The 22,914-nt window shown below is 36.3% G+C and overlaps 1 protein-coding gene across 11 annotated transcripts in view; it reads right to left on the reverse strand.

Annotated features, from left to right (window-relative positions):
* Positions 1–353: 353 nt before the first annotated feature.
* The window catches only part of TCF12 (transcription factor 12), a 393,181-nt gene continuing 370,620 nt past the window's right edge, over positions 354–22,914 (reverse strand). For 8 of the 11 annotated variants that reach the window (XM_019968768.2, XM_019968769.2, XM_070796675.1 and 5 more), the window contains 5 exons: positions 19,404–19,518; positions 18,185–18,347; positions 13,119–13,351; positions 5,898–6,051; positions 354–2,711 (listed from right to left, as the gene is read on the reverse strand). In XM_019968768.2, coding sequence (XP_019824327.2) covers positions 5,909–6,051; positions 13,119–13,351; positions 18,185–18,347; positions 19,404–19,518 — 654 coding nt within the window. In that variant the 3' untranslated portion in view covers positions 354–2,711; positions 5,898–5,908. The remainder of the gene's footprint in view (positions 2,712–5,897; positions 6,052–13,118; positions 13,352–18,184; positions 18,348–19,403; positions 19,519–22,914) is intronic. The other 3 variants (XM_070796676.1, XM_070796678.1, XM_070796681.1) reach the window with 1 other exon arrangement.

The raw sequence follows: 22,914 nt of genomic DNA on the forward strand, positions 1-22,914 counted from the left end.
CTTGATGGGTTTTCCAGATAAGGTCACAGCCAATGCACAAAAGAAAAGCAGCGTGGTCCTTAAAAACTCTTGCCCCGCCCCCACACACAAGAACTACATTAAGGTAATGCATATGCTAACTAAACTTAGCTGTGGTACCTGTTCTGCAATATATACATATACCAATCATGAAGTTGTACACCCTAAACATTCACAATTATCATATGTCAATTACATCTCAAGAAAGCTAGGAGAAAAGAAAAAAAAGCAGTATGGGCATTCCTGGGAACAATGAGATGGTGGGGGAAAAGAAAACCAACCAGAATGCATTACTGTTTGAGAGAGGAATGTAAAAAACTCACTAGTTTACTATGTTAAAAAAAAGATGGCACATTTATTGCTACATAAATGTTATATACATATTGTGTTTTCTGTTACAGTGACAGAAAAAATTTTGAACTTCTTGCTGCTGGTTGAAAAGGTTTATCAATAATACCTTGAATTTGACACAGGATACAAATCTGCAATAAACCAACAATGGAAACTGGAGAACAAGATGAGAAGCAATTCATCTCGAACAATTAGCTCTTACAATACTCCATAGGTACTACACGGTATGCTAGAATCCTACTATGGTCTTAAAATGCTATTGTAAATTTCTGATATTAATGAACAGGTTATGGTAAATAACCCTACATTTTTACTACCTAATATAATAAAATAAAGTAAGAAACTTTTTACTGAAAACTTTTCGATTTCAAAAATCTAGAAAGAGTAATATTTAGAATTCAAGAAATTTTCTTACAAGATTATTGTATAAAAGACTAGCTACAGTGAAAAATAAGCCAAATGTTTTTTTCTTTCTATTTTATGAAGGAAAGCTTCTGGGCATACTGCAGAGTCTAATATAGCGAAAAAGACAACAAGCTCCGAAGAAAAAGGCCAGGCAGTGGCATATGTTCACTCACACATCATAAGCAACAACTTCTGTTTAGCTGATTAACACTGAAATGAAGAACAAGGCCACAGATAAGAGTCTGATGTAATCGGAGAATACAGGCAAATTAAAGTAACCAAAATGTCCACTACGTTTGCAAAAGAGTGATTTGTTAGGAACCATCCTGATCGGAGGATCTGAAGTTCTGTCTTAATTGTTTTTGTTCTTCCAAATTAACAGAAATCTTTAAGTTACATAGTGATTTGGGTCCTTTCTTCTGTGTGCTGATTGCCACTGTTGATATTGGCTATGAGGAATTATTAAGCCAAGACAACCTTGTTCAGCATGTTTTTCTCTCCCAGGGTTGTTGTGGTGGAAGACAGGTTTCATGGAAGTTCAAAGTGATTATTATGTCTTAAAAAACAACTCTTAAGGATTAGAGACAGAGGGGTGCCTTAATGCACAGTATTAAGATGGACTGACTAGGACTGGTTTGATGCTAATCTGGCTCATCTTCTTGGGACGGGGCAGACGATTTGCAGTTGATTACATCACCCGTCCAATTCCTCCCCACTGACCAGCCATCCAAATGACAGAGAAGTAAAGGTGAGAAGGAGGACACACGCGTGACCATTGCTCTTATATTCCATTAGGTAATTAGCCTCAGAGTGGTGTGTTCATTTATCACACTACCTGCCTTATTGACTACTGGGTTGTTATGTTCAACATAATCACAGCCTGAAAAATCTTCTTTGTATTTTAAATCCATTTTGTGCTTACTTACAGCTAACACTTTACAAGTACTATATGTAGTACTTACTGCTTGGAAAACAAAGCAATTTCTAAAAAGTAAATTCTTCACTTGTAATTTACACTTCTTGCTATTACAAGCTTTACTATGAAAACCTAGAAGCTTGAAAAGTCTTGGTTATTATTGGAAATAAAGCAAATATTTATTTTGGGGAAAATCTAGGGGACAAAATTTCCCCTTTTAAAATCTTAGCTAGGCTATGGTCACAGATGGTCTCTGCTTATCTTTGTAAGCTAAATATGCAAAGCACATAGAGCTACGTGGAGGACTCTGGACTGTGACCATAATCTATTCAGATTCAGAGACCAAATACAACAGCCACAACAAAAAAATAAAAACGAATGAAAAAATGAACACGAGAGAAATGCTATACCAAGTAATATTTTCCTATTTCATGGAAAACACTATTCATATGGCAAAAGGACAGGAGAGGGCAACAAAAGACTTTTCCCTTCCTTTTTAAGACACTAATAGGTATGCCGGGAATGCTAAGGGCCAATGGTTGTCACTGCTTTGTTCTCTGCACGTGAACAGCTTTAACTAATGCTGGCATCAGCTGAGTGGAGATCAGCTTTCCACATTAACTTTTTCCCTTTATATGTAGACCTTACAGTTCCATAACAATAAATAAAATTTGTAGTTACAATGCATTTGTCAATTCAGTTTAGGCACAAGGCAACTTCCACGGTGAGTGGAGAGATCGAGACAGTCTCTGATTGTGCAGAAGCGACACATGGCTTGCAACAAAATGATCTGTTGCAAACATCTCATGGGTTGACGTTCTATCTGATGAGCTTCCTATCTTCACTTCTGATGGAAGTGTTGACCAGTTGCTTTGATCGTAGGATTACATTTGCATTTCTTGCTTCAAGTGTTTTTTTTTTCTTCTCCCTCCTATCAGGTTTGTGTCTTCAGATAATCTGAGTTGTCCAAGTCCTTATGAGGAGAGGTCACCTTCTATCTAGCCTATTGATAACTCTGGAACTGTGGTAGGGAGAGCCAAGGGAGAGAAGAGAACCAATTAGGACATCACTGGTAAAAATAAACACCTTCCCAGAAACAAAACAACTTGGTATTCCTCATTTATGCCCAGGTTGACAAAAAATTCAGTTACATAACTTATAAATGTTCTTTCTTTAAAGGTATAACCAAAATGGTTTTTCTTGATGTATGTGGTAAGGTTTTTAAAGGAACTCATGTAAGTATAGAATCCCAAAATATGGGATTCTATAACAGCTGTGGTAATTATGCGAACCTTAGTTTTGGCAACATGCAGGTTGGCAATACCTGAGCTCAGAGGGTCTGCTCGTCCAGTTCTCAGTGGGGAGACACCGTTATTTCTCAGTGGGGAGACACCGTTAAAACATATATTTATTGCTACATCTAGTTCACTGTAATGTGTTAATTGTTTACATATCTCTCTCTTAAACTGAAAGTTTCTGAGGGCGTGGACCTCAGAAAACAAAAGTTTTGAATAAAAAGACTTTCACTTTGAACTCATTTTCACATTGGTTTCAGTTCCTGGTCCATAGTAGGTCCTCAAATAAATGTTTGTTCAACAAATTTATTAAGAGAATTTTACTCTATTAGTACAATTTTATGTTTATATTCTTAATATAATATATATAGTAGTAGCTCTGAATTTTCCCATTTCACCCATTTTGGATGGAAACAGCTTTAGGAAGAATCATACCTTTCACTTTTTTATTAAACAAGGACCACAGAATGGTTTTATAGTAGAGTGATGCTCTTAGGGATGGATAACTGCCACAGTCAAAGCTACTTCGCCTTATATTACGTGGTGGCAAACTCTTGCACTTTTTAGTCAGTCATTCTGCCGTCATCCATTTTTATCAATCATTTTGATTCTAGTAGTTGATTATCTCTTACTGGTTTTAATCTGCTATCCAGTTCTATAAAGAACTGAAGGTTATCAGGTGAAACCAGATAACTGACTTCATGAAATTAGCTAACTTTAAAACATATTTTAATTTCATCCACACTAGGCCTTTGAAATCTTATGGAACAAAGTGCATTTACTACATTTCTTATCACCTTGAACAACTCCCACCCTTCTCCCTCATACTTTTTAAAAAAGGATTCTTTTTGATAGGTGACAATGCTCAAGGCTTACTTTTAACCTAAAGTTGGGGAATTTCCTCATAAAAGAGATAAAAATAGAACTATGAAAGCGGTAGGAGATACAGAGGCAATGAAAGAACAGAAAGTAAACAGTAGGAGAGAAGAGAGATGTGAGGTAGGGAAAGCTGACTGAGAAAGAGCTAGAGAGAGACTGGGAAGAGAATAAGAGGAAATGTGTGCAACAAACAGAGAGACACAAGAAAAGAAGACAAAGCCTCTGAGGCAGGCGATGTGACACTGAATGTCAAGTGCTCTTCTCACAAGAAGCAGGTTACCTGGTACCAGGTTACCTAGTACCTGACCACAGGAAGGTACCTCTGCATAAGCTGCCAACTTACAAAGTCACTTCTGCACAGAAAAACACTGGCTTGTTTTTATTTTAAAGACCTTAAAACGTATTTTTGAATAAAAATATTTTTTCATGATATTCTATAGTCTCCACAGGACATGAAGCAATGGCTTGGGTTTTAGAGGATCTGTAATTCAACTAGCTCTTCTCTTTGACAAGCATAGTCTGTTATATTGCTGATTTTCTTTTTTGGTGGGAAAGGTGATTGAGAGCTTTTTCCAGTGTGCTAATGTTAGAATTATAGTTGACACCTAAATAATTACATCAAGACTTTCCTTTCTTTGTACCCAAATGAAATCATCCATTTCTGTCTAGTTTAATCCTAAGAAGGATATATGAAGAGGTGGTAGGAAATCAATTTCTTCAAGTAAAGTTGGTTTATTAACTAACATTTGTAGTTTACAATATATTCTATCAAATTTCAAATGAAATGAAATTCAAAATGAGATATCCACAAAGTTAACAAAATGAAATTGCACTGAATATATTTTTTCCTGCTCCAAATCTCACATCCATTTACTTTTACTTACTGCTTTTACTCTGCGGATTAAACTAGGAAACTAACTATACACTGGTGAAGGCAGGTTATAAAAATGAAGTTCCCATCTCTATACCTATTCCATGCTGCAAGCTGTATTTTGTTACTGATCCAAATATTTAATTATGTTCTATATTAATTTCTGTCACAGCAAACATTAACCTTACAACTTACAGATAAAATGAATGTATATATTTTAAGAAAAAGACGGTTCACGTTATCTAACTACTTGGACAACAACCTGCTACCACTGTTGTCACTTTGTTAAAAAAAAAAATCACAAAGAAGCAAACTGTATTTAATTCATGAAGAGGAAGATAAAAAAAACAGTCTTTTAACAAGTAAATTCCCAAGAGAAGGATGCTCTGCTTCTGTTGTACACAACACCTTTACATTCCTGAATAGATTCCAGAAGGTGTAACTGATATTCTTACAGGAGAAGGAATGTGAGTATTACAGACTTGCATTAATGATTCAAGTGGAAGAAAGCACTGTTTTATGTATGAAGATCTCATGATAAAGAAGAGGCAGATGGCTAACAAAAAAACTGGTTGATGATGCCACCAAGTACTCCTGGGTAGGGGAATGAGGAGCACCAGTGGCAGCAAAAGTATTATTTGACAGATAAATCATAGTACTGTCTTTTTCTTGGATCAGAATAATATTCACGTGAGCGAGTATACATGATGATCTAGAATATAACAGTCCCAAATTCTTTATAAATCAAAGTATACTTCCCTGGTGGCTCAGATGGTAAGCAATCTGCCTGCAATGCAGGACCCCAGTTTTGATCCGTGGGTTGGGAAGATCCCCTGGAGAAGGGAATGGCAACCTACTCCAGTATTCTTGTCTGGAGAATTCCATGGACAGAGGAGCCTGGCAGGTCACAGCCCATGGGGTTGCAAAGAGTTAGACATGACTGAGCCACTAACACACACACACACAGTATCACATTTTGAAGAGAACAGTAATTTGGTACAAAATGGCACAGCAGAAAAATAAGCTGCTGGATTCCAAATTACATGTGACCTTTATCATGACCAGTGCCACCAGAGAATATACAGGTTAGAATTCAAAGGTTCTAACTCGACTTTGAGATAAACTGGGGGACTTCCATGTACTTTTTCATACACATACTTACCTGGCTGCTGTTTACATATGACCCATAGGGTTGGTAGTTTCACTAAGCCCAGGATGAGTTCCTGGCAGTGTGGTTGGTGGCTCTGCCGATACGGCAGAAACTTTTTCTTCTTCCCTTCGCTTAAGGCAGGCTGCTTTGGGGTTAAGGTTCCTCTCTGAAATAAGGAAAAATAATTTTCTCATTAGAGTCACAAGTTATGAATCATGGACTCTTGGGTCTTAAACTGAACAAACTGCTGCTATTTTTTCTTTCTGTGGGGATTACCAATCTCTCTGTAATTTCATTCCCATGATGAATAACACCGCAGAGGCAACAATGATAAGCTTACAAAACACCTCAGCATTAAATGAGCCTTGAAACTTATACTTCTTACTGATCATATTGTGTCTTCTTCTTATGACTCGGTTTTCCAGGATTTGACTTGATCTACATCAGTATCTAAAAGCTGTTCTTCTACTGTTTCATCCAAACACTGTAGCAAGTGCTGTTATTAGACTACTGAATCTCCTCAATGTCCTGCAAAGGTCTGATACTCTGAAGTGCTACAAATGCTGACACTCTCTATGTACTGGAGAGGGACATCTGTGCTTTATCCAGAATTCTGCCAGTTCAGAAAATGATAAACTAAGAGATACTTTCAGCCATTCCTCTATAGGAAAGTGTGCCAATTCCTCCAGGAAGAGAGGTAGCCTGAGTATATCTGTTTTTCTTCTTTGATTTATATGCAGGACGAGATGACTGAGATGTCCTTTCTACAGTTGGGGTTGTGACTGAGAAGGTTATAAAAACCTTTACCGCTTTGTATATAAATTAGATAGCAGAGAAGACCAAATGGACTTCTGATGTGGGCATTTTCAAAGGCGCTTAAAGTATGGGATATTACCATATAAAATAAAGGTAAAGAAAATCTACTGAACTAAAGACCCACTGGATGAAAACCTACTTAGGAACAACAGTTCCTCTGTAATTTCTTTAAATGAGTTTTAAGTACAAGATATCTAATTCATGATGCCTCCTGGTGTAGTTTTTTGTTTCAGTTTATAATATACAGTATAAAAGTTGCAACATTTATTCTTATAAACTGATTAAAATGTCTTAATGAATATAATATAAAAAGATCACTTAGTCTTTAATGAAAACAATACTTTGTATAATTTGTGATTTTTTTTTTACATATTAGATTTTCTTAAAATGATGGCTCAGCTGAATGCAACATAGCAGAGTTTTTTTTTAAAGGCATCTCCTTTCAGGGAAAGTGAAAACATATTTGAATATGCATATATCAAGATACATTTATAGTTCACTTCTGAGTTTAAAAAAGTAGATAAAAGACTTTACTATATGGTAAACTTACTGACTCTATTGACTATTACTCATACATGATAACACTTCATCATCTAGGCCCCTGCATTTAGGAAAAGACACGAAGCCTATACAACTCTGGGGAGGCAATGAAAGAAGGAAGGTACTTAATTTATCAGGATAACTTAGAGTAGAAATTGGCATGTCCATCATTATGTAAAAATACTAGGAGCTGCTTTCTTAACAAGTGATTGTACAACTCTGACTAATGAGAAGCTTGTCTTTCATGAGGTGTCACATCCCCTTTATTGTGTAGGTAAGAATCTCATACGATGACCAGAGAGACTGTAAAGAGGGCACAAATTAACATGTAAAATCCAAACAGGATTTGAACATTTCCTAATCGAAACATTCTCACATTTCTCTTACCATGGAACATTACTCTTAGCTAACTATGACTCTGTGTCATACTTGATCTAGGAGGTATGATTAAGATAGCTGGAAAGGAAAGGACATGAGCCCAAAAGTCAACTTAGCCAAGATATTGTAGACTCCTACAATGAGTCAGACAACACTTAGGACTGGAAGAACCAAGAGAATATGCTACAGTAAGCTCTACTAGTAGCTCAGACAGTAAAGCATCCACCTGCAATGCAGGAGACCTGGGTTTGATCCCTGGGTCAGGAAGATCCCCTAGAGAAGGAAATGGCAACCCACTCTAGTATCCTTGCCTAGAAAATTTCATGGACAGAGGAGAATGGTGGGCTATAGTCCATGGGGTCCCAAAGGGTCAGACATGACTGAGTGACTACACACACAAGCTCTACTAAATGTGAAGTAAAGTGAACTTTGATTCAAAAAAGCAAAAGCTGGTGCTGTTGCTTCATACTTCCTGGTCTGTGTGAGCAGCCCATGGCAGACATGTTATGTAGTCAAGAAGGCATGATGTAAAGCTAAGAAGACTCTTTGTGACCCCATGGACTGTAGTCTGCCAGACTCCTCTGTCCATGGAATTTTCAGAAGAAGTCAGACATTCCCTGTGGGGCATGAGAAGTGATTGTCATTCCCACAGTTCTATCAGGTGTCTCTCTCTTACCCTCTGGTGGATGGCTGAGAATTTGCCTCTTTTATAATACCATCTTCTTTTTAACGTGTTTATTAGCACAGTTTTTGGCTAATTCAATAGTTACTTCTTATCATGGTTAGGTAAATATGTGTCATTGTATCTATGTGGACATACATATAAGTCAATAATTTTATATTTGTTTCCTTGTTCATATGACTGTTTTTCCTGTAGCTTATAATTGCTTTGCTTTTCATTTGTTAATAATGCTAATTTCCCCCCTTAAAATGATCTAATAGATCTAACAAATGCCTCTCAACATTTCTTCCTAAAATCTCAAACACATCATCATATTATTTATTAATTCTATCTTATTTCCAGGGAAACCTTTCTTCTAACAGTATTCTATTTTCACTATGGACTGGTTCTTTTCTAGGCCTAGCAGTTCTTGTTACAGGATTTTCTTCTGCTACTCCTATGTGCTAGATCCTTTCTTTCCCAAGTGCTATGCCCTTGGCTTTGCTGATTATGTCCTTACTTGGTTTAAGCCTATGTTCCAGATGCTCTCTCAGAAAGTGTTTAAAGGAGGCAAAATTTTAAAGCCTCTGTACATCTGAAATATATTTATCTTTACATTTTAATAAATGGTTTGGGTAGGTACAGAATACTAGGTTGAATATGATTTTTCCTCAGAATTTTAGAGGTAATGCTCCACTATCTCCTGGAATCCAGCACTACTTCAGAACTCTGATGACATTTTGACTCTTGTTCCTTTTTCTGTGAGCTATTTAAATGTTGTCTCTAAAAGCTTTAGGATATTCTGTTGTAACTCTGATGCTCTGAAATTTCATAATGATATACTTTAGCTTGAGGTAATTTTTAAAATCATTATTCTTAATAGAAGATTAGATTTTATGAATCTTGAGACATGTATTCTTCAGTACTTATAAATTTCCTATATTATTACCATGATAATCCCCTTCATTCCTTTCTGCTCTTATACTATAAATCCTATTGGTTAGATGCTAGACTTCTAGATTAATCCTCTCTAATTTTACTAGTTCTTCTCTTCTATTTTTCATCTCTTTCTAGGAGATTTTTTCAGCTTTATCAGCTAACTTCTCTACTATATTTTTTCTGCTATCATATTACCTGAATATTCCTTTTTCATGGTTTCTCTTTTATGCATACCTTTTCTCTTAGAAGATACTTAGTTTTCAAAAAAGTTTCCTAATGCGTTTTTGTTTTCTTCTGAGTTTCTCTTTGGTTTGGTTTGATCTCAATTTTTCTTTTTCATGTTGGTTTTTCTTAAATCTTTGGTTGTCCTTTAACATTAAAGTAAGACATTAACCAGTGTGGGCTTTACTCTACAGTAATCTAAAAATGAGTCATTATTACTCAGGAACTCCTAAACCTGGAAGTCTTTTCTCTAGAGTATTTTATTTTTTCTGGAAAAGAATTACCCCATTTCCTTGAGGACAGCATTAATATACTCTGCTGCCGGCATTAGGGAAGCAAGGCAGAATACAGGGCTAGAGGTCCCACTGTTCAGCCTCACGCTTCACCCATTCCCTGTTCTTCTTCATGTTCCAGATTTGCAGTCTTTTCAGATTTCACTTTTTACAGAAAATAATCCCCCTGACTTCTATGGTAGAAGGGAAGAGAGGGCAGAGGTAATATATAGTACAGAGGAGACTTAGGGATCCAGCCTTACACAGCAAGCTCCAATGAATCTTTGTTTTGGGGTCTGATGCCTGACTTCTGCTTTTTCCCAATAATTAGTACCTCTAAAGTCCAGAGGCTTTCAGGGGATGGGCTATCTGCTTCTTGTTGGTATTCCTCTCTGTTCCACTTAATTTCTTCTAAGTCAGTCAGTTATCTACTCTATCTACTATCTTACACATATTTTTTACTCTCTCACCAGTTATTATCTCCCCTTTATCCTTGTGGGTTAATGCTATTTTTATTCATTTCAGTGGTGTATTATCAATGAATATTTTTGACCACTTATTACTATGTTTGACCATCTCACTGCAACTGAATTAAATCTACTGAGGGTAGGAAATTTGTCTGGGAAAAGGAAAAGCCTCGGGTGATTCTGAGACCAGTGAGATTTGAGAATCACTGTCCTAGTTTATTCATCTTCAGATTCGCTAAGAGACCGGGGAACTAAAATCCTAATAGTTTTATTGTCCCTAAATTATCACAAGAAGAGAAATGAGTTTATCAAGCTGACCTATGAAAGAGTTTGAGGAGGAAGTGTTTGACCACTAATTTAATCTTTAGTGAGGACAAACTTGAAGGTAGTATGTGAAATCTGCTGAGGAAAACAGTAATGATAAAATTATGGTCATGATGATGAAGAGGTTTAAACTGCCAATGACAGACCAGATGGGATTCTGATATATGGGGCACCAAGGCACAAAACGTGCTCTGGGAAAATCTGAGGCTTGGACGGGAAGCCACTTCCTGTTTTTAAGGATGCACTTAGACCCAGGTCTGGTTGCCCTCCTGGTATAACTGCTTGTCTAAGGATGACAGGATGTGCATAGATAGATGTAGTCTTGGAACACCACCCCATACCAAAGCAGGTATTCAGAGAGCCTAGAGGATGTCCAAAGTAGGTCATGTACATCTTTACAGAAATTGCTGGGTCGAGGGGCCACTGGGCAGGGCTCCTGCAGCGATGACGAGACTTTCAAAAGTGAACATGTTACCAAAAGAAGTCAAAACTGCTGCAGATAAAGTGCAGAGAAAGAAAGCAATTACACCAAACTCTAAAGTGCTTCTGTAGACAAGGAACGGGCATTATGGGCTACATGAAGGGTTCAAACTCTGTAAGATAGCCAGCAGTGTTTTCCAAGGAGTCTTACATGGATCTCATGGTTTTTACATAAACCTGTAAAATAAGCGCTCTGGGTTTTGAAGTCCACAGTTTAAGGGTAGGAGGAAGATAGGCTTTTATAAATATTAAAGGAGTCCCTAATGAAGTTACAGTTCAGTGTACTTAAGTTTTATTCATTCTAATCAGTCAATGGCTCCTTATATAGTTTTCCAGAATAGTGTGGAAAAAGTCAGTACCCATAACAATGACCAGGAAGTTAGCAGGCAGCTGGATAAGTCGAGATATTAGATACTCTTTCAGACTAAGGTTTTCTACTGTAGGGGCTTGCATGGAATTAAGACAAGGTCAGATCTTACAAATGATTGCATAAGATCAGGTTTCCCTAACATCCATACTCTACAGATAATTCAAAAGTCTTAAGACAAGAGCAAGCATCTGGTTTTAGCCGTAGGAGTGTTACTTATTGATCTTTCTTATTTATTAAAAACACTGGAGGAAAAAAATAGATGAATTAATTACTAGTGTATGTTTTTCTGAAAATGTGTTCAAATTCTCTAACTCTGGTTTCCTTAGAAAGAGTATTCCTTCTATGATCAGTGTTGAGAGTTCCTGTTGTAGTTATCAAGCATCTGTCCATTCCTACTCTTTTTTCTTTTCCAACTTTCTTTAAATAAAGAATCATATAAATAGCCAATAAATAAGGAAGAAAAGTTGCTCTCAAGGAGGGAGGTTAGTGATGGGGTCTGGAACCAAATGCCACAATCTATAAATTTTTTGCAAAGAAGCCTAGGATGAGGCATTTGTAGCTTCAAATAAGAAGATATATATGTATATGCAAAAAAGCAAGCTTGATGATAGAACTGCTCAAAGGCTGGAAGCCTGTACTAATTGATAACCCATGGTCTAGAACATAGCTGCCTGGGACAGAGGAGATGTGCAATAAACACTTTGTTAAAAAAAAAGTTTCAAAGCTTCTTTAAGAGTCCATTAAGGGAGTTCCCTGGTGGGTTAGCAGTTAGGGTTCTGGACTTTTCACTGTCATGGCCTGGGCTCAATTTCTGGTTAGGGAACTAAGAACTTACAAGGCATGCCGTGTGCCGCACCCCCCGCCCTCCCCCAAAAAAGATTCTATCAGAATAACAGTTGGGAGAGTTGTCTGAGTCAATCAGTTGGGAGAGTTGTCTGAGTCAACAGTGGGTAAGTCTGTGTAAAGCACACTTTTGTCCTTAGGGACATACAGGCATGCCAGTACACATTCATGCAAGAAGCTCATGGCATTCCTGATGAGGGATCAATGAAGCAACTCTTGACACCTTACTGACATGCATACAAAGGACATTCATAGGAAGCAAAGTGAAGAGAGGCCATGACCAAACATCCTATTAACCAGCAGGGCCTCACAGATGGCCTAGGGGAAAGCAGGCAAGAAACTGACTACAGAAAAGTAGGGATGCTTGGGGCTGGTGCACTGGGACGACCCAGAGGGATGGTATGGGGAGGGAGGAGGGAGGAGGGTTCGGGATGGGGAGGACGTGTATACCTGTGATGGATTCATTTTGATGTTTGGCAAAACTAATACAATTGTGTAAAGTTTAAAAATAAAATAAAATTAAAAATATATTAAAAAAAAAAAAAAAAGAAAAGTAGGGAAGACAGGAAGCAGCAGGGAGAAGGACAAGTGTAGGCAGGTAAATTCAAGAGCATGGGATTCCAGAGTCAGTAAGAACAAAGAGGCACAAGACACTAATGCTGAGCAGCAGGCTGGCTGTTCACTGCATTGTTTCATAGCTTTGCTCTCTACTGGTTTGTGGGAAGCACTGAACCTACAGATACTGACCAACATAGTGAGACATATAGGTGAGAGAACCAGGGAAAACCTGATCTAGATGATGCGGTGGCAGGAGTACTAGGAGAGCACATAAATAACTTGCCCAAGTGGAAGAGTGAACAGACACACAAATGTCTGCCCACCAGAAGCAGAACAGTTCATGTCTCTGCTGAACCTACTTACCTCTGACTTGCTGTTCTAGACTAAGGATGACTGCCACGGCCTGATGAAGAATAAGGAGTTTTGTTTGGGGTTTTTCACTCTTTAAATGAAGCTGACACATTCGACCAAGCTCCTTGAATGCCTCATTAATATCTCGTACACGCAAGCGTTCTCTGGCATTGTTGGCCATCCGCCTTTCTTTCTCCCTTTCTATCTTCTGTTCTGGGTTCAAATCCTCATCTTCATTAGTACTGCTGGAAATGAAAGTAACAACAATGTCCATTAGGTTCCCTATAAAGTAAGATATGCTAATTGCACAAAATTATGAAGTATAAAAATTAAAATGACCTATACATTTTATCAAACGGTAACAGCTACACTTAAATAATGTGTATTAATTTTCAATCTTTCCTTGATGTAAATATATAGCTATATAGTTGAAATTATACCACACATACATTTAAATGCATTTCCACTGTACATTACTGCATAAAGACTTCAAACTAGTGAAACACTTCATAAATATAATTTGAATGACCACATATTATAGCACCCTGCTTTTCCGAATATGATTAGCAGCATCAGCATTATTGTTTAAAAACTTTACTTTTTACTTCACTGTAAAAACAGTGTTGCATTACTGTTAAAAATATAACATCTCAGGTTCTACTGAAAACCTACTGAATCAGAAGCTTCCTTTTAACAAGATTCATATTACATTAATGTCACTTAGAAACACTGTCCTATTATAGTAATGTGTTATAGTTTATGTTCTTATGTTTATGTTTATGTTCTTATGTTCTTCTCCCCAGTCCACTGAGGAGGAGGAAGAAAAGCTTAAGATACGGCATGAAAGAAGTATCTCAGAAAATTACTAATTTTGTTCCAGAAAAAAATATTACCATCAATGGTGATGATTTTAAAACATGGTTGAACTGGAACAACCATGGAAGGTTGTTTGCTTATTCCTTGAAAGGAAAGTTATGACCAACCTAGACAGCATATTAAAAAGCAGAGACATTACTTTGTCAACAAAGGTCTGTCTAGTCAAGGCTATGGTTTTTCCAGTAGTCATGTATGGATATGAGAGTTGGACTATAAAGAAAGCTGAGCGCCAAAGAATTGATGCTTTTGAACTGTGGTGTTGGAGAAGACTCTTGAGAGTCCGCTGGACTGCAAGGAGATTCAGCCAGTCCATCCTAAATGAGATCAGTCCTGGGTGTTCATTGGAAGGACTGATGTTGAAGCTGAAACTCCAGTATTTGGCCACCTGATGTGAAGAGCTGACTCATTTGAAAAGACCCTGATGCTGGGAAAGATTGAGGGCAGGAGGAGAAGGGGACGACAGAAGATGAGATGGTTGGATGGCATCACCGACTCAATGGACATGGGTCTGGGTAAACGCCAGGAGCTGGTGATGGACAGGGAGGCCTGGCGTGCAGGGTTCATGGGGTTGCAAAGAGTCAGACACGTCTGAGCGACTGAACTGAACTGAATTGATACAGCCTCTAAAAAGAAAGCTGAAGATTCTGCAGCAAAAGACTATATGCACTGTATGATTCCATTTATAGGAGCTTCTAGAAAACACAAAACTAACGTAAGGGAAAGCAGATCAATGTCTGCCAGAGGATGACAGAAGATGACTGATTATAAATGGGTATGAGTATGGGTATGAGGAAACTTTCTATGCTGGTAGAAATATTCTACATTATTAATATCTATGTATATCTATGTATATATTAATATCTATGATTTCTATGTATATCACCATATACATTTGCCAAAGGACAAAAATTGTGCACTTAAAATTGATATATTTTACTATATTTTGAATTAAACCTCAATAAAGCTGCCTAAAAGCAAAAAAAACAAAAGAAAAAAAGATGTTGCAGAAAATACTCATGGATAGATGAAAAGGTTAAAAATACATTATTAAATTTAAAAAGCTGAAATTATAAAACTTATATCCAGTTTATTTCCAATTTAAACTGTATTTATGGAAAAAAGATATTCCTTGAAAAGTAAACAACAGTTAATTCAAGTGTTTTTTTGTGTTTTCTTGGTGTGCTTTTCTATAATTTTCAAATTTCTGTAATGAAAATGGACCAATTGGAAAAATAGCGAGAAAAATGCTTTGGAATAACTTCTAGAAAATTCTATTTATATTCAACATTTCAGTAAATTACTGGGTAGAGTCTCTTAGAATCTGGAAAATCTGTGCACAAAGAATCAATGTTCTACCTCTTCTCTAATACCTTGAGTACTTTAATAAAGAACAAGTAGACAACAGATTTTTACTCCTAATTGTCAAGAAATACGTAAAAGTATTCTTTTGATAATAGAGAATCACTAGCTCGTTGACTTCAAAGGAACCTTTCCAGATTATCTAGCCCAGAGGTTTCCAAATGTGGCCACTCATCAGCATCTTTAGGAGTTCTTCTAGTCTTCAAAGGCCCCATTGCTGGGGATGCTTGGGCAGTGAGCTTGGGTGAGAAATGCACCTGCATTTCTAAAATGTTTTACAGGTCTGCGGTGCAGGGTTGAGAACCACTACAACATCAGTGACCTCCCTAGGGTTACACTGCTAATTGGTTGTAGAGTGGAGAAAAGAACCCAGGTAGTGCTTCGTGGAAGAAAACCAAGAACACGTATATAAAATTATCATCACCATAAATTATTGTAGTACCTTTACTGATATTTACAGCATGAGAGACAGTATGAAAAGAGCTTTATATGCATAATTTTCAGTTTATTCCCACAAGAATCCTAAATAGAAAATTTCCTTTAAGATGGAACCAAACCTCAGCAAATTTTACTAACCTGCCATGGTCATTTGACAAAATGTAGTGAAGCCATGATTCAAGTCCAGGTTAGCCTTATTTTGTCCAAAGCCATGTTTTAAATTTACTATTATTAACTATCAAGTATAGTTCTTGCTAACCCATTATACTGCATTCTCAGTTTCTGATGACCTATAACAGAGCTCAGCAAACTGGCCCGAGAGCCAGCTACCTGTTTTTGTAAATAAAATTTTATTGGAAGATCTGTTATGTATTTGGCTGCTTTCATGCAACAATGGCAATGTTCAATAGTTGCAACAGACCTGCATGACCCATAAAGACTAGAATATTTACTATCTGGCCCTTCACACAGGAAGTTTGCTGACCTGTATGATAAAAGGATGAATGATGAGGAGAGGTGTAAATTATTCTCCTAAAGTTCTGTTTGAATCATGAAGCTGAAAGAATTAAGATGCCTCAAAGGAGTGGCCTTGGGATTCCCTGAGCCAGTTTTGTCTTCTTCCTGCCCTTGCACAACTGAATACAATGCATATTAAAATGATAGAATTATTTTAAAAAATAGGTAGTATTAGGTTGTAAGATTTAATTTTCCCAAGAGAAATGTTAAAGTATTGAAAATAGTGAGACTATTAAATATAAAAAGACAACTTTTAAATATATGAATGACAGAAAGGACCATGCTGGTTTTTTGTTTTTATTTTTTAATTAACTAAAAAAATTTTTTTTGGCTGTGCTGGGTCTTTGTTGCTGAGCAGGCTTTTCTACAGCTGTGGGAAGCAAAGGCTACTCTAGTTGCAGTACACGGGCTTCTCATTGTAGTGGCTTTTCTTGGCACATGGGCTTAGTTGTTCCACAGCATGTGGGATCTTCCCAGATCAGGCATCGAACCCATGTTTCCGGCATTGACAGGTGGATTCTTTATGGCTAAGCCACTAGGGAAGCCCTACGCTGGTTCTTTTAGTTAACCTGGCATACTTATTGAAATTTCCTTTGTACCATACTTTCACACAAAGAACAATTAAAATTTTTTTTTATTTATTTGGCTGTGTTAGGCCTTAGTCGCACCATATGGGATCTTAGTTTCCCAACCAGAGATCAAACCCATATCCCCTGTACTGGAAGGCAGATTCTTAACCACTGAACCAAGAGGGAAGTCCCAAAGAACAATGTTTTAAATATAAATATATGTGGTATATACTTACTACTGATAAATAAATATATATCAAGAAACAGAATGTACCACGTGCATGAGTGCTCAGCTGTGTCCGATTCTTTTGTGACCCCATAGACTGTAGCCTATTAGGTTCTTCTGTCCATGGGATTTCCCAGGCAAGAATACTGGAGTGGGTAGCCATTTCCTCCTGCAGGGAATAGTCTCCTGCATTGGCAGGTGGATTCTCTACCACTGAGCCACCAGCAGAAAAAAAAAAAAAGGCCTAGGAGGAGGATTTATCACAAATAAATTCTCTCTTTTCATGTAGAACTAAAAGAAAAATCTGATGGAAGAATTTAGAAATCATTTGAAACTAATCTCATTATGTGTTCAATATCCATATTTCAAAGTAGTCAAGTCCAGTTTCTAGAACTCCTTGCCTAACAACAGTGCATGTGGAGTACTTCCTTTTCCATACTCTTTTCAAATTTTTGTTTAAAACATGAATTTACAAATTTCTTTTATAAAGAGCCAGGCAGTAAATATTTTCAACTTTGTGGGCCATCTCTCAGATCTACTCAAATCTGCCACTGCACTATAAGAACAGCCACAGACAATATGTAAATGAATGGTGCATGGCGGTGTTCCAATAAAACTTTATTTATAAAAAAGGCAATAAACTAGATTTGGCCCCTGGACTATAGTTTGCCAGTCCCAGGTTTAAATCATAGAAGAGGTCCTAACTTAAAATAATATACTTAATAATATATAATTTATTACATATTAATATATAATAATATACTTAAAATAATATATTCAAATAATTATTGACAGATTGCATCTACCTATACTTGTACAATTTAACTTGCTTTAGCTATTTTGTTCTCTAGCTGTCGTACAGACTATAAGCACTGAGGGGAGAAAAGTAATTCTTTTTTATATGCAGACCCTAAAATATTGTTGGAAACATGGAAAACAAACTTAGAATCAGCCTCATATGTCTCCTGTTTAGGGATGCTGTGAGGATTAAATGAGATGACAGACATAAAAGTCCCAACACAGTATCTACAACACAGCTGACACTTTTCACCCATGGCAAGTGAGTGAAATGTGACCTGGATGGTAACAAATACCTTGTTCTGCCTCTAGATGAAACTTTGATATCTTTTTGGGAGGATTCATCATCTGATTTCATGTCATCTGATGAAGGAGGTTCATGAAGGTTTTCATCTTTCTCTTTATTTTCAGTCTTGATTTCTGTTGGAACAACAGTTCCAGACTGACTTTGCAAGCCACCTAACAAAGAGGCAAAGAACAAAATAAACGTCCAGACTCATTTGTGAATTAGAATTAAGACAGCAAAAAACTTTCTTGATGGCAAATATCCTTAGTTGTTTTAGAGCTATGATGGAAATCTGAAGATGTAAAAGGGTAAGCTATTCAGACTTGCACAGAGCGTGTCCACAAACTTTAGAAAAAAATGCTTTCTAAAGCATCTGTATTAAAAAAACAAACAAACAAACAAGGTTGACCCCGATGGTGAGTCCAATGTTCACTTTCAGGTACCATTTAAAAGTTAAACAAGGTATGAGAAACATGATGCATTTTAGAAACCAACTTTTAAGATGCTGCCAAGGTAAAGGAAATAAGCTTTAACATTTTCCTGGACAAACACAATAAAACAGGTATCATGGTTAAATATAATTGGGAAAACTTTACTTTGATGGTCTTTTATTACCTATATATTTGTACTTATTTATAAGGTCTACTATAACATTGGCCACAGTTTGCTTTTTACAAGAATTATCTGTCTCTCCAATTAAATTATAATCTTCTAAACAACAGCTATTATCATTCAGAACTCTAAATATAGCCAGAAATATCTTTCTCACTGCCTCTAGGGACCATGAAGACTCATCCATGAGGGGAAGTGATTTAAAAAGAGACAGGACAGGGTCCTTCCTGGCGATGCAGAGGTTAAGACTCCGTGCCTCCACTGCAGGGGGTGTGGGTTCAATCCCAGGTTAGGGAACTAAGATCCTGCATGCCTTGCTGTGCGGCCAAAAAAGGGGGGGAGAAAAAAGAACAGAAGCTAAAAAGATGACCAGTAAACACTGAACAACAGTTTGTACAGGGTTCCATCCATCAATAAACATCTATAATTGGATCAGCTAAACCGATCAAAGTACTGAACCCTAAATGTCTACCCTGGACATTAATGCAGTAGTAACATTGTTTGGAATTCTAAGGTGACTTTTGATGAACAGATGTCAATTTGACTGTGAAAAAGGTGACAGAGCTCCAAATGATACCTCTGTCTGCACTACTGCTGAAAACCAACAATACAGTTACCTCTATAATTCTCCTGTGTTTTATGGTTCAAGTCTGTGCTTGAAGCAGTGACCGTACTAGACAGGACTGAATGATTGCCATTGAGACTGACAGAGTCTTCTCGATGAGTTCCAACCTAAAGTAAACAAACAAACAAAAATGTTCATGGGGCAGTAACTGTTCAAATTCTTTCACTGAGTTTAATAGAGAAAACAGTATCACTTATCTAAATTAGCAACTGTTTTTGGATGTCACTTTTCTGGGTTTTGAACTGTAAAAGACTTGATAGTAGTAGTACTGTTTCTGAGCAAAAATATTTTTTAAAAAATATTTAAAAAAATTTTAACTTTCAAAGTTTATATTCCACAGAGGGTTGCTGTGAGAAGCAAATGAGCTAACAGAGATAAAGCACTCTATATGCTATGTGCGGTGCTGTGCTTAGTCACTCAGTCATGCCCAACTCTTTGTGAGAGCACAGTATATTATAAGCTCTATTCTGTATCAGTCAATCTGAAAACCTATTCTACATACTACTGAAATATGTTCAAGTATCCATGAATTTGTATTTCTTCTTAAAAAAAAATTAAAAGAGCAGCAAAAGCAATACAAAATTAAAATAGCTTAGAAGTTCTACATTTCCAGGAACCAGAATTGCCATATATTTTTATTCTCAGTTTTAATCAGATTTAGACAAGTCGCAGTTAACTTAAACTGATAAGCTATGGCATGTAATTTTAGCTAATGCAGTATTTTTAGAAAAACTGTTACAACTGAAGCTTTTTATTAGAACAATAGCAGACGAGTCAACTAGAAGATTAAGCTTTTGATTAAATAGATTTATTGCCTGGAGTTATACATGAGAACCACTGTTTTTCAACAAATCCTTCAATCCCAGTAAAACACCATGCTTTGAATCCCTCTTGAGTAATTAATATAGCTTTTCTCTTTCATGACTTTGTATGGATTTTACCCTAATATAAATACCCCTATGCAAGTTTATCCTTTGGTTTCCTGTGAGCCAAACAAAAGACACAAAAGTTTCAGGCAATGCAGGCTACTGGTACTGAATCTGATCAGAACAAACCAGGTCTTTCACCTTACTTTTGAAGAAATGTCTGTCCTCTGCCTTTATTCTTACCTTTAATGTGGTTAAACAACAAAACAACAACAAAAACCATTTAATGTATTCCACAGCTACTTTTAAAATTATTTGAAGATTAGGTGTGTCACTACTCCCCTGGATGATCAAGCATTGACTACATCCTTTTTCTAAACCACACAAATTCATCACTCATTAGAATCATAAAATCTTAAAGCTGGGAAGGGACCACAGAAATCAAAGTAGTCTTCTGCACCCTTACTGCTTAGGAAATCTTTCCTTATCCCTTAACCTTTACTTCTACACTGAACTTCAACACACCCCCAATAAAAACATCTTGAGAAAAACCTGAAGAACTAAACCTAATAACAAGTGAAGTAGACTGTGAAAATTACTTTCAAGAGAGGAAATCATTTTTAAAAGTTTATGATACCCTATCTCTAGGGAATCCTAGTCATGTTTATTCTTAACACATAGGTTGCTTTCAAGCTAGCTATAACTACTCATGATTTGAGGGGAAAGTTGGTTCAAAATTCCTTTTTATAAAAATAGACGATATAGATATAACACGTAGCTACAAATTCTTTGGGAACTTAGGAGCCTCAGCCTATTTTAAAGATAATGTATTTAAAGATAATGTAGAATAATGTATTCTAAAGATAGAATAATTTTTGACTGGCTGAGGAAGTCATTGCAGGATAAAGCAAAAGCTAAAAGATTCTATGTTTGTATTTACAATGTGGACTTAAAACTTCCTATGTTCTTTGGTAGTATGTGTTAATTTTGCTCTTCTATAGTATTTTGAGTTATCATACCAAGTATTTTTAAAAATAGGCTTTTAAAATTTAAACATAAGTATATTTACTATGTATTTTATCTGTGAAACCTATTTTAGAGCTTCAGAAGACAATACCATTGAACAAACTGAATTTCACTGAGTGGTAAGTGATGATATATCTGTGAAATTCTTTTTTTTTTTTTACTTCATTAGTATAAATAATTCTTTGATTTTCTGAATCTCAACTAATAAAAATGTTCTATCACCTCCTTTCTGATGAAAGGATTGGCAGACAAAGGATCATTACCTAAACAATAAACCTTAGAGATTTTGCTTTTCCCTGAAGGAAAATCAGAAAGGTTACTCAATTTGTTTTGTGATATAAAATGCCGGTAAATATCTTTGTCTCTATGGAATACTACAAACTAAATATTCTCTCACACCAACCTTGAAAAAATTGAACCTTTAAAAAATGGTCTCAGACTAGCAAAAACTTTTAAGTCTGGAGTTTTTCATATTAATGAAGTTAGCAGGAACTTTTTGTTTGTAACTTGATTCTCCTTGCAAATGGGCCTCATATATTTTCTGGAGAATTTTACTTTCACAGTTCTTACAGTTTTCTTTAACCAATGCTCACCCTGGCTGCCATGTCCTCCCTTTAATCTGCAGCTACGCATTCAAATGGCTCTGTCCACACACGCAACAGGTGTATAAACAGTTCTTTGTCTGAGCTCAGAGTCTGTGGGGCCGGCCAGATAGGACCTTGTTTAATTGTTCATCTCGTTAGCATACAGCTGACAGGCTGCTTCTCTTGGGGGACTAGCAGGGGAAGGAAAACTTCTAGGCCTGCTATGCTCTAAATCTCGATTATTATGAAGAGCTCCACTTCAGAATAAAAGGCCCATTCCATTAAATGACGTCATCTTGCATTCTGAACCTTTACAATCTATGTATGGCCTTATTTTTGTGGGAGCATCCGACAAGGGACTTGTTTTCATTTAATTTGGCCAATGGCTTCAACACCCACAATGGAAAGATGTTAAATCTAATTAGTTGATGAATAAGAGGTCTTGTGAATTAAGGGACAGACTGAAAAATACTCAGCATGAACTCCTCTCTGATTCTGAATTCTATTCTAATAATTCGCTCACTTTGTACCATTCACTGAATACTAGTGATTTAACTATTTACTATTAATCTACAGACTGGTTAAAGGATCTTTATGTACTGGATGTATTTTGTTTTACCTGAAGAGGGTTTTATGCTAAAACTTGGAAGAATTCTATTTGTTATGGTTCCTTTTGAATAATATTTCCGTAAATACATAAGCTGTCTGATTTTCAAGCTTAAAAGTTGACATTTAAACAATTTTGAGTTTAAAAAAAATGGCATCAAAATGCTTTAAAAGCACTATAATGTGTTCTTAATGAAAATAAAAAAAATTAAGATGCCCATTTAGGAAAAAATTGGTTAGAAAAAGTAAAGTACAGTTAAAAACCAAACTGCTTTAGTTTAGCTGAAACCTACACACACAATTTCTACTGTATATAAATCTTTACTAATAAAATTAAATACTGTTCAAACATATGGCTAAAATGATTCCAAATTTACTCTGATATGTGACAAAAAGTGCTTAAAATCTTGAATAAAATATT

This window comes from Bos indicus, chromosome 10, assembly GCF_029378745.1.
Source record: "Bos indicus isolate NIAB-ARS_2022 breed Sahiwal x Tharparkar chromosome 10, NIAB-ARS_B.indTharparkar_mat_pri_1.0, whole genome shotgun sequence".
In the NCBI taxonomy this organism is placed as follows: Eukaryota; Metazoa; Chordata; class Mammalia; order Artiodactyla; family Bovidae; genus Bos; species Bos indicus.